Genomic DNA, 12,002 nt, shown 5'->3' with positions numbered 1-12,002 from the left:
GAGGCTAGTACTGCAGTTGTCCTTATGACTTGAAGTCCGTGGGTCAGTCTCTCTCCCTGACTATTGCTGTGCAAATCCAAATGGGCTTCCTTTTCTCTAGACAACATAACATTCCAAAAATGTGTTGCCCACCGTTTTTTAAATTACAGCTTCATTGCGCTATAATTCACATACCATACAATTGACCTATTTAAAGTGTACAATTAAATGGTTCTTCGTATCGTCTCAGAGCTGAGCTGCCAGGCCCACAATTTTCGAAAATGTTCCTTAAAGGGAAATCCCAAATCTATTAAGTCATTCCTCATCTCCCCCTGCCCCCCGGCCCCCCGCCAAACCACCCTGGCTAGGCAACCACTAATCTACTTTTCTGTCTATAGATTTGCCTCTTTCTGAATAATTCATTTATATAAATGGCATCATACAAGATGTGGCCTTCTATAACTGGCTCTTTTCACTTGGCATAATGTTTTCAAGGTTCACCAGTATCGTAGCTTGTATTAGTATTTCATTTTGTTTGCTGCCGAATAAGAGTCTACTGTATCATATTTTATTTATCCCTTCATCAATTGGTGGATATTTAGAGTAGTTCTACTTTTTGGCTCTTATGAATAATGCTTCTATGAACATTCATGTACAAGTCTTTGTGTGGACGTAGGTTTTCATTTTTCTTGGGTACATACCTAGCAGTGGGATTTCTGGGTCATAGGGTAACTATGTCTAACCTTTGGAGAACCTACCAGACTGATTTCTAAAGTGACTGCACCATTTTGTATTCCTACCAGCAATGTATGAGGTGGGAAATTTCCCACTTCTTTGGCAGTACTTACTGTTTGTCTTTTTTATAGCCATTCCAGGGGGTGTGAAGTGATATTTCATTGTGATTTTGATTTGTATTTTTCATTTTTCTTTTTTAGGGCCACACCCAAGCTAGGACGTTCCCAAGCTAGGGGTCGAATTGGAGCTACAGCTGCCAGCCTGCACTGCAGCTTATGGTCATGCCAGATCCTTAACCCACTGAGTGAGGCCAGAGATGGAATCTGAATCCTCATAGATACTAGTTGGGTTCTTAACCCATTGAGCCACAATGGGAACTCCTTGGTGTGTGTTTTTCTGATAGCTAGTGTTGTTGAACGTCTTCTGTTTATTAGCCATTTTCATATTTTTTTTTTTTTTGAGAACTGTCTATTCACTTCCTTCGCCCATGTTTTAATTGAATCATTTTGTCTTTTTTTTGGCCACCGCACAGCACATAGAGTTCTCAGGCCAGGGATCAGATCCCAGTTGCAGTTTCGACCTTCCCCGGGGCAGTGCCAGGTCCTTGAATTCACTTTGTTGGGACCAGGGATCAAACCTGAGACCTGGGCTACAGAGATGCTGCCAATCCTGCTGTGCCACAGCGGGAACTCCGAGTTGTTTGTCTTAATATTGTTAAGCTGTATGAGTTTTGGGGGATAAGACTCCCTTACCAGATACATGATTTCAAAAATTGTTCTCCTGTGGATTTTCTTCTTACTTTATTCATGACGTCCCTTGTAGCACAAAAGTTTAAAAGTCTGATGATCTGCAATTTATCTACTTTTTGTTCTTGTTGCTTGTGCTTTTGGAGTCATTTTTAAGAAATCATTGCCTGGTGGTACAGGATCGATCCCAGGAATTTTCCACATGCCACAGGTACAGCCAAAAAAAAAAAAAAAAAACCCAAACCACAAAAACCCCCATTGCCTAATCCAAGGCCTAATCCAAGGTCATGAAAATTTATGCCTCTGTTTTCTTTTAAGTGTTTAATAGTGTAAGCAATTACATTTAGATCTTTGATCCACTTGGGGTTTAACTTTTCTATACAGCATGAAAGAGGAGTCTACTTTAATTCTTTTGCATGTAGATACTCAGTTATCTTACTCACTTGAGAAAGCAGTTCTTTCCTCATTGAATTGTCTTGGCACACTTGCCCAGAGTCAATTGGCAGTAGATGTAAGGAAGGCTTGCTCACCATTTTAAAGGATTTTCTTATATTAACCATACAAAAAGTCATATATAAGCTTCTTATGCATCATGTGTATTCCAAAACTACCTGTCAGGTTGAAGAAATGACAGACACCTTCCCATTCAAGTTCATTTTGAAAAATAAGGAAACAAAGTCCCAGTAAGTGGCTGGGTAGTTGCAATTTATTTAATTTATAACGCAGTTCAGACAAAATTATCACCAGCCATGTGTTCAGAGCCTAAGCCCAGATAGTGTTTGATGAGCCAGAATTTTATCTGCTGTGATTTTAGGAGATTCTTCCCAGACAGATTGCTAATGACTTACACTTTGGATTTCGATCATTGAGGGAATGCCTTGCAGGTGGATTTGGTGACTTTGAAATCTATGATCGCCTTCACCCAGAGAGAAGGAAGAATTACCCCTTGTCCTGCTCTCTACAAGACTTCAGGCTTTCATTTTAACTTCTGTGCTCCGCCCCTCTCCCAGCTCCATTTCCAGAATAGCAAGAAACTGGCAAGAAGTCATTGGTTGCAGTTTATCATCAAGCTTTGGACACAGCTGTTTCCTTCCCATCTTTTGGCAAAGTCAGTGCTTTGGCTTGTCTTCTGGATGGGATGCACATTCTGTGAAGGGTGTCAGAAAAGAACATCCCCTAGGGGCACACAAATGTCCCTCAATTTATTCCTGCAGAATTCACGGTGGAAAGAAATAGAGATGGGCATTTTCCAGGCAACCTTCAAAACTGGTGTGAGTGTCATCTCTATGTCAGGGGCCTAAAAGTATAGTCTTTAGAATTCCCTGCCTCAGAATCACTGAAGGTGGCACAGGCTGGAAAGAACTTGTAAACTGGGAGTTCCCATTGTGGCTCAGTGGGAATGAACCCAACTGATATCCATGAGGATGCAGGCTTGATTCCTGGCCCCACTCAGTGGGTTAAAGCATCCAGTGTTGCCATGAGCTGTGGTGTAGGTCTCAGACGAGGCTCAGATTCTGCATTGCTGTGGCTGTAGCCTCGGCCAACAGCTGTAGCTCCCATTGGACCCCTACCCTGGGAACTTCCATATGCCGCGGGTCCGGCCCTAAAAAGCAAAAAAGAAGAACTTGTTAAATGGTATGTTCCTGGGGGAGTTCCCTTGTGGGGCAGTAGGTTAAGGATCTGGTGTTGTCTTTGTAGCGGCTCTGGTCAATGCTGTGGCATAGGTTCGATCCCTGGCCCAGAGACTTCCATATGCCATTTGCATGGCCAAAAAAATATGCATTCCTGAGCCCCTGCTGAATCAGGACTTCTGGGGCTTGGAGGGAAGGATCTGTATTTTACCAGTCACTTCAAGTGGGTCACGTGCACACTATGATTTGAGAACTGCCTACTTGGGAGTTTGTCCTCAAAGGAAATATGAGTACTTTGTTTTCGTTTTTTTTCTTTTTTTTTTTTTTTTTTTTGGTCTTTTTGCCTTTTATAGGGCTGCTCCCACAGCATATGGAGGTTCCCAGGATAGGGTCTAATCAGAGCTGTAGCCCCCCGCCTACACCAGAGCAACAGCAACTCGGTGTCTGAGCCATGTCTTCAATCTATACCACAGCTCACGGCAACACCAGATCCTTAACCCACTGAGCAAGGCCAGAGATCGAACCCGCAACCTCATGGTTCCTAGTCGGATTCGTTAACCACTGAGCCATGACAGGAACTCCAGGAAGTGTGAGTACTTGTGAGGATGACAAACTCTGGAATTATACAGAACCTGGATTAAACTTCAGTTTCCTCTCCTCTAAAATAAGAGTCACTTCCCCACGCCCCAGGCATGGAGTAGAAATGCAGATGGAGCTCAGGGTCCAATGTAATGCAGTTTTCACAAAAATGCCTCCCCATCAGGGGCACTTGGCGCCCAGTAGAGTTGCATGATAGAGTTCAGGACACTCAATTCAACTTGAATTTCAGAAAAACAACAATACTTTTTTAGTGTAAGTGTGGCAGCTCTGCTGAGGTAAGTTTCCAGGGTCCAGGGGTTGATGAGATAAGCTCCATAGAAGGATGTGGGACATTGTTCCTTGTTTGATAGCCTCTCCTTGTCAACTTCCAACCTCCCCAGATAGCCTGTAAGCTTCTCAGATCATTTAAATGAGTCACCTTTCTACTTGATGTGCTGGCGTCAGTTTTCCTTGCTTGCAGCTACAAACTCTGGCTGATACAGCATCTGTAACTCCCTGCACAACTTACCATCTGTTCTCTCTTCCCACCACTCCTCCTTGAAGGCATGAGGAACCTCCTTGCTGCACAAGCTCCCTGCCTTTTCTTGAATCTGCACCCTTTTCCAGTGGCAGGGTGTGTAGAGAACATGGGGCACTCATGAAAACCTTGCTGGGTGGAAGCTAGGAAAATGAAGACCCGACCTCAGTATGCTACTTACTACAGGGCACCCCATCAATAGCTACTGATGCCCGCTGGCCCCCTGCAGTAAGCAGTCGAGGCAGTACTGGCCAGCCTGGGGTCCTGCTCGGCAGTCCCAGGGGCTAGAAGCAGTTCTACCCTCGTCTTTGGTAAGCGGGGTCTCTGCCTTGGTCTTGGGCTCTAGAGCCCCCCATTTTCTGCCCCACCCCATGGCTCCACCCTTCCCTACAGGGCAGGCTATCTGGGGGCCAAAAGGACGAACCCTCCAAAGCCCCCAGCCCTCCTTCAAGACCAGTCGCCTTTTCCCACAGCCCCTCACAGACAAATATGTGCATAGCGAATCCACCGCTCCCAGCCCTTGAGCTTGATTGCACTGGAAGTGGTCTATACCCGCTTCACTTAGACAAGTTCAGTAAGACAAGTTCACCCTTTGATATTCTAGCAACATCAGATTGTCATAGGAATTTTCAAATGCTTGTGTTTGGTCTTTATACTTATCCCACAGCAGACCAGTGATGACAGTTTGGTCCCTGGACCACAGTGAGAAGTTCTGTTTTAAACTCTTCCGTGGGTGCCAGGAGCCTGGAAGGACCAACCCAAATCACATCCAACCTGCTTCCAGGGTCTTTCTGAGCCTTTTCACCCAATTCAGTCTCCAGGTTTGCACTCTCCTTGCCAGGTGGCAGCTGTTGGCAGGGAGCAGCAGAGATGGAGATTGACCCTGTGTGCTGGGGTGTCTGTACCCCTGCATGAGAGGCACAGCTGGCGCAGTGTGGAGGGGCATGGGAAGAGAAGGGAGACCATGTTGCCAGCTGGTGGAGGAGGAGGGACACAAAGATATGGGGCAAGCCCAGCTGAAGGAACCCATTTTTCTGCATGTCTAGAACTTATCTGCAGCACCTGCCAGTTCTGGAGACTCTGGACCAGGCATCTTATATTGTGACTAATAGCGTTTTACATTCTGAGTTCTATCCCGTGGCCCGTTAAGAGCCTCATAGCACTTGGCAGAGCACATGGTGACATGTGGACACGTGTGTCCTTTGGCTCACTGCCTCATTAGTTCTGCTCCTCCCTCCCATAGAATATGGAATACACTGTGCATCCAGTGCCTGCCTCATGGCAAGGAATTTCTCAACACTCTGGGAAAAGATTTTGTTCGTTTTCCTTAAGATTGACTGAAAACAAACCCAAGCCAACACCCTAAACGTAAGATAGGCACATGACTTGACAATGAAAAAAAATATACCCAGGAGTTCCCCCGTGGCTCAGCAGGTTAAGGATCTGGCATTGTCAGTGCTGTGGGTCTGGTTACAGCTGTGGGGCGGGTTAGATCCTTGGCCCGGGAACTTCCTGTGGGTATAGGCTACCTGCCACCATACACACAATTAGCCAGGAGGCCCACAAATAATATAATATCTCTAGGAAATCAAGAAAGAAAATCCAAGCAATGAGATACTTTATTTTGCTTCTTAAGTTGGTAAAGATAAGAAACAAAAAAAGTGGAGTTCCCATCTTGGAGTAGTGGTTAACGAATCTGACTAGCATCCACGAGGATGCAGGTTCAATCCCTGGCCTCGCTAAGTGGGTTAAGGATCCCGTGTTGCGGTGAGCTGTGGTGTAGGTCGAAGATGCAGCTTGGATCTGATGTTGCTGCGGCTCTGGTGTAGGCTGGCAGCTGTAGCTCCAATTAGACCTCTAGCCTAGGAATCTCCATGTGCAAGTATGGCCCTAGGAAAGACCAAAAAAAAAAAAAAAAAAGAAAGAAAGAAACAAAGAAAACATCCAGTTTTTGTAAGGGTGTAGGGAGTATTGCCATTTCATATATTATTGGCAGAAGGGCAATAGGGTGCTTGGAAAAAGGTTTTTAGAGGTTAATCGTAATAAATTGCAAAAGCCTTTAAATGTGTGCATATCCTTTGGGAGTTCCTGCTGGTGAAGCAAATGGTCAGTGTGCAGTGATGGGTTCGATCCCCTGGCCCAATAATGAGGGTTAAGGATCCCATGTTGCTGCAGTTGTTACATAAGTCACAACTCCAGATTCCACCCCTGGCCTGGCAACTCTGCATGCTGTGGGGTGGCCGAAAAAGAAAGAAAAAGTGTATATCCTTTGAAATCTTGAAGACATTGTTGTATATAGTTCCTTACATGCATTAGCTGCTGATGAAAAGTCAGACGTCAGTCTCATTCTTGATTTTTTTTTCCTCTTCCGAAGCTTTCCTTGTTATCAGTGATATTCTGAAATTTCACTAAGATCTGTCTGTGTTGCATTTTCTTTTTATCTGTCCTGCCAGCACATGGTAGACAATTTCAATTTGAGATTTCATGTCTGTCTTCAGTTCTGAGCAATATTTTTTTTAACTTTTGTAAATATTGGTTCCCTTCAGTTTTCTCTGCTTCTTCATTTTGGAGCTCCTGTTCCATTATGGTTGCAATTTCTGGATTTCTTTTGTGTTTCTTAACATGTTTTTCACACATTCACTTACCTCTTCCAGGTGAATTCCTTGGTTTGCTCTTCCAGATCACTACATCGCTCTTTACTTATCTATTTATTTATTTGTCTTTTTGCCTTTTCTAGGGCCGCTTCCCGCGGCATGTGGAGGTTCCCAGGCTAGGGGTCGAATCAGAGCTATAGCCACCGGCCTACACCAGAGCCACAGCAACGCGGGATCCGAGCCACGTCTGCGACCTACACCACAGCTCACGGCAACGCCAGATCCTTAACCCACTGAGTGAGGCCAGGGATCGAACCCGCAACCTCATGGTTCCTAGTCGGATTTGTTAACCACTGCACCACGATGGCAACTCCCACTTAGGGGTTTTTAATGGAGGTTTCATCACGTAGGCATCATCAATTACCAACTCAATCTCCAGTTCGGCTCCCTGTGGAAGGTAGGGCTGATATTTCCAGCCTCCTACGCAAGGTTAGGTCTTTCTGGCAAGGTGCCCCCATCCTGAAGCTGTCTAGGGGGCTGCTTTGTTAGAACGAACAGTGCTCCTGTCACTCCCATCACTCAATAAATCCCAGACTTTAGGAGCTCTGTGTCATGAAGGGTGAGCAGAGACTAAATGTTTTAACAAAAGATGCTGCCATCACCCCTGTCACTCAGGAAATTACAAGGGTTTTAGGAGCTCCATGTCAGGACCTGGGGACAGAGACATAATATATATTTCTTTTTGTATCACAATATCTCACTCCCAAAGACTGCTCCATCCTTGTTGACTGGCCTCAGTGCGGGGAGTAGAAGGACCAACCTACCTGGCTGCCTGGCCTCCCTGTGGCCGCCATGGAGCCTCTGCCAGCTTCTTGGCCCCGACACGGTCTCCCCTTCAGGCTCTCCGGGTGCCCTTTTATCTTTTCAATCAGATCCGCTTTCCCCATGAGTTCCTCACTGTCGTCCTCCTCTTGCATTGCAGTGAGGCTGTATTTCAAATTCATTCTGTCAGGTCTTGGCATTTCACGGGAGGAACACATACTCACTCCAACACCTTGAGACGGAGCTACGGAAAAAATGATGTCTAACCTTCTAACCGGTAATCCCACTTCTAGGAATTCATCCTAAGGAAATAATTAAGAATAAAGCTTGGAATTCCCATCATGGCTCAGTGGTAACGAACCCAAGTAGTATCCATGAGGATGACGTTTTGATCCCTGGCCTCACTCAGTGGGTAAGAATCTGGCGTTGCCATGAGCCATGGTATAGTCTGCAAACGTGGCTTGGATCCAGTGTTGTGATGGCTGTGGTGTAGGCTGGCAGCTACAGTTCTGATTCGATCCCTAACCTGGGAATTTCCATATGCCCCAGGTGTGGCCCTAAAAAGACAAAGGAAAGGAAGGAAGGAAGCTTTAACCCCCAGGGGGTTGCATCACAGTGACCTTTAATATGAAAAAGTAAAAGCAAATACCCAATTAAAGGGGATTGATTAAATCAGTGGTAACACATCCATACAGCGACAGACTAAGTGTGTAAAAAATAATATAGCAGAATGTATACGGGCATGGAAAAATGTCAGGGATGAACTATTAACTACAAATTTGGGTTACAAAATTATTTTAAAGTATATTTTGTAATAAGAAATGCATGTGCAATGGTAGCTCTGCATGGTGGGATTTCTGGACGATTTGTATTTCTTCTTTTGTGCCCTCATTTTCCCACACGCTTAGGGATTGTTGGCAGTAACTGCCACGTGCAAGACTAGTACCACCCTCTGCTCCCCTCCCCCAGGTGTGCTGGAAGATGGCGTGTCTGCCAATGGTGTGCCCCGGTCTACAGCCCCAGGTGGAACATCCAACCCAGAGAAGAAGATGAGCTGTGGGACCCAGTGCCCGAATCCCCAGAGCCTCGGCTCAGGCCCCCTGACCCAGAAACAGAATGGCCTCCGGACTACAGAGGTAGGTCACAGAAACAGAGCAGACTTAGGACCTGAGACGTGGGAGCAGCTTGCTTCAGGGCAGAGCCAAGCTGCACCCAGGGAAGGGGTGGTGAGGGCTCCCCTTGCAGGGGAATGTCTCCACCCATCCCTGTGCATTTGGTTGCAAAGAAAATGGTCCCCCCACCCCCCGCCTTGAGGGTGGCTGTGTTTTGTTGAATCGGCGGAAATGGTCCTTGATATTTGTGCTCTGAAGGAAGTGTGTGTTTGTTGAAATACGGCTTAGTTCAAGGGTCTCCTTTGCTGTCGCAGCTCTCACCATCTTGATAGTGAGGACTCTTCTGGTGACAGGAACTAGTCTCCGGTCAGGCAGTCTCAGGGGTTGGCTGGGAAGGGGAGAGAAGAAGGGGGTGGTAGAAGACAGGCCTGGCATTCTGCCTCACCCCCTCCAACCAGGCGGCCAGTGGGAGGCTCCCCAAAGGGGAGCTCTCGTTTGCAGAAAGTGGTGGCAGCATCACCCCCACGCTGTTGCTGTTGGGGATGAGGCGGGGCTACATGGAGTCCTTGGACTTAGCCTGCATCCATTGCAATTCTTTTCTCTGAGCTGTTTTTGGGACGTGCTCCTTCTGCTGCCTCCTCTGACTCCTCCCGAGGGGACCAGGGTCCTCGGGAGACCAGTGCGGGGATCTGCAGTCTCTTCCTCTCCCCACTCCGCTCCTCCCTCTCGCTTCCTCCTTCTCCCCATGTCCCATCCCCCCTTCAAAGGCCACTGCTTACCCAGCCCTCCCACCCCATTTCCCCCCCTCTCCCTTGTCGGATCCCTCGGGCCAACACCATCTGTTTTCTCAGGATCCAGCTAGGTTAGCTCATGATGGAATTCTTGCCCTGCACCTGTGTGTTAGCTCGCTAAGCTTTGGTCGGGAAACCTGTTGCAAATTCAGCTCTAACGCTCATTAACTCAGTGGCCTTGCAGAAATCATTCCATCTCCCAGAGTCTCAGGTTCCTTATGCACACCATGGAAATAACACCAGGATGAGAGAACAGGTGGGCCTGCTCTTTGTAAACTGAAAAGTGCCATGAGAAAGACAGTCAGGCTTAACAGGGGCTGGTGAGGCACACAGCACCAAAATCCAATTAAAGTAAACCCTGATGGTGGCCCTTCAGACACAAAGTCACAGGTGGGTGTAGATCTGAGGGCAGCTGTGGCCTTCCTGGGTCCTATACTGCCTGCTTTGTCCCCGCATAAGCTAGCCTTCTGGAGGCCAAGCATCACTGCCGTCTCCCAAGGCAGTCTGGGCCCCACAGAACTACACTTCAAAGCTCAGTCACTGTTCTAGTGCAGACCCTAACTTGTGTTCCCTGGCCTCCTCCCCACACTTGTGCCCTCACCCTTTAAGCCAAGATGCGCCATGGGTGTGAGGAAGCAGTTTTGCCTGGCATGCACCGCCTCACCTCCATCATCCATCACTTTAAAATTGTGTTCAGCTGGAGTTCCCGTCATGGCGCAGCAGAAATGAATCCGACTAGGAACCACGAGGTTGCGGGTTCGGTCCCTGGCCTTGCTCAGGGGTTAAGCATCCAGCGTTGCTGTGAGCTGTGGTGTAGGTCGAAGATGCGGCTTGGATCTGGCATTGCTGTGGCTGTGGTGTAGGCCGGCGGCTACAGCTCCAATTGGACCCCTACTGGGAACCTCCATATGCCATGGGTGTGGCCCTAAAAGGACAAAAAAGACAAAAAAAAAATTTGAAATAGGTGACTCTTAGAAAAGTGGAGCACAGAGATCTTAAAGTACTTTTTTGTCAAAGAATGATGTATTAGTCAGCTATTGCCGTAATAATGCTGCATAACAAAGCAAATCAACATTCAGCGGCTTAAAGCAACAATCTTTTTTTCCTCACAATCAGCTGCAACTGGAATGGCTAGACCTGACCTCAGGCTCCAGGCTTCAGGCTCCAGGTCTAGCGCGGTCTGTTCCATGAGTATTATTCTGGGAATCAGACTAAAAAAGCCACAGCTCTGGGAGGTATATTCTCATGGGTGTGGCAGAAACCCAAGAGTGCAAAGCCAAACTACTCAAGCATATTTCCTGTCTCTGCTCACATCCTACCATCTAACCTCCTCTTAGCCAAATTCACATGGACAAGCCCAGCATCAACAGGACAAGGAAATGCCCTCTGTCCCCAGTGGAGAGACAGCAAAGGATTAGGGACAGCCTACTACATATAACGTACACCTAGAAAAATGTACAAATCAGTCATAAGTGCAATGAATTTTAATAAGGTGACACACCCATGTAACATCTTCCATGAGGAGACACAGGACAGTGTCAATACTCCAAAAATCCCCCTTGTGCCCCTCACTGTGGTGACTGGGATGTGCCAGTCACTCTCCACCCCCCACAACATAACCAGTCTTCTGACATCTAGCATTAGCGACCAGTGTATTTTATTTTTGACCTTGATAAATGGAATCATGCTGTGTGCACTCTTTCATGTCTGGCGTCTTTTTGTTCAACATTATGCTGGTGAGAATCAGCCATGATGTTGTGGGTTGCAAAAATTTTCTCATTCGCATCGTTATGTGTATTCCACTAAATGAATACACCGCAATGCAACCATTCGCCTTGAAGGACATTTGGGTTGTTTCCAGTTCAGGGCTGTTCTGAACAGCATAGCTGTGGCCATTCTTGTGACTGTCCTTTGGTGGACATTCACTTCTCAGGGGTGTGTACCCAGGAGTAGAATTCCTGCCGCACAGGATGGGGATATGTTTGACTTTAATAGTTACTGCCAAAGTGGTTACACAACTTTACACACTAACCAGCAGCAGATGGGTTCCAGTTATGGACCGTAGGAATGTAAGGCCAGTAAATTGTGCTCAGTCCTGTCTTTCTTAGGCCCTTAGGTGTGGTGTAGGCTGCTAAGCACTCGTTGTATTAACTCATCTAATCCTCACAACGACTCTGCGATATTAGGATTGTTGTCTGCAGTTCACGGATGAGATGGGAGACTCAGAGGTGGCTCAGGAAAGCCCTCCCACAACACCCATGAACATACCTGGGGGCTTGTGTGGTAGTCTTAAAAGGGAGCCAGAGGAGCTGGCCCCTCTAGAGCTTTAGCCACAGTAGAAACCGAGCTGCAAGGGAGTGAGAAGCACACACACCTGACCAACACAGCACGGGGGCGGGGGGGGGGGGGCCGCAGATGGCACACACTGATAAGCCAACGTCACAGCTTTTGTTTTCACAATTCAATGAACAATGC

General features: G+C 47.0%; 1 protein-coding gene across 3 annotated transcripts in view; it reads left to right on the top strand.

The window, feature by feature from the left end:
- Nucleotides 1-12,002, top strand: part of BAALC (BAALC binder of MAP3K1 and KLF4) — a 92,137-nt gene that overhangs the window by 67,274 nt on the left and 12,861 nt on the right. For 2 of the 3 annotated variants that reach the window (XM_085020593.1, NM_001129969.1), the window contains exon 2: nucleotides 8,594-8,760. In XM_085020593.1, the coding sequence (XP_084876719.1) occupies nucleotides 8,594-8,760 (167 nt within the window). Of the gene's footprint in view, nucleotides 1-1,645; nucleotides 1,844-7,067; nucleotides 7,902-8,593; nucleotides 8,761-12,002 lie in introns of those variants that run through there. The other variant, XM_085020594.1, reaches the window with a different exon arrangement.

This window comes from Sus scrofa, chromosome 4, assembly GCF_054392235.1.
Source record: "Sus scrofa isolate SSC_HxYL_T2T_F1_AM1 chromosome 4, Sscrofa_HxYL_maternal_Yorkshire_Landrace_v2.0, whole genome shotgun sequence".
NCBI lineage: Eukaryota > Metazoa > Chordata > Mammalia > Artiodactyla > Suidae > Sus > Sus scrofa.
The sequence above is the reverse complement of the archived record's forward strand: the minus strand, read 5'-3'. Positions and strand labels throughout refer to the sequence as shown.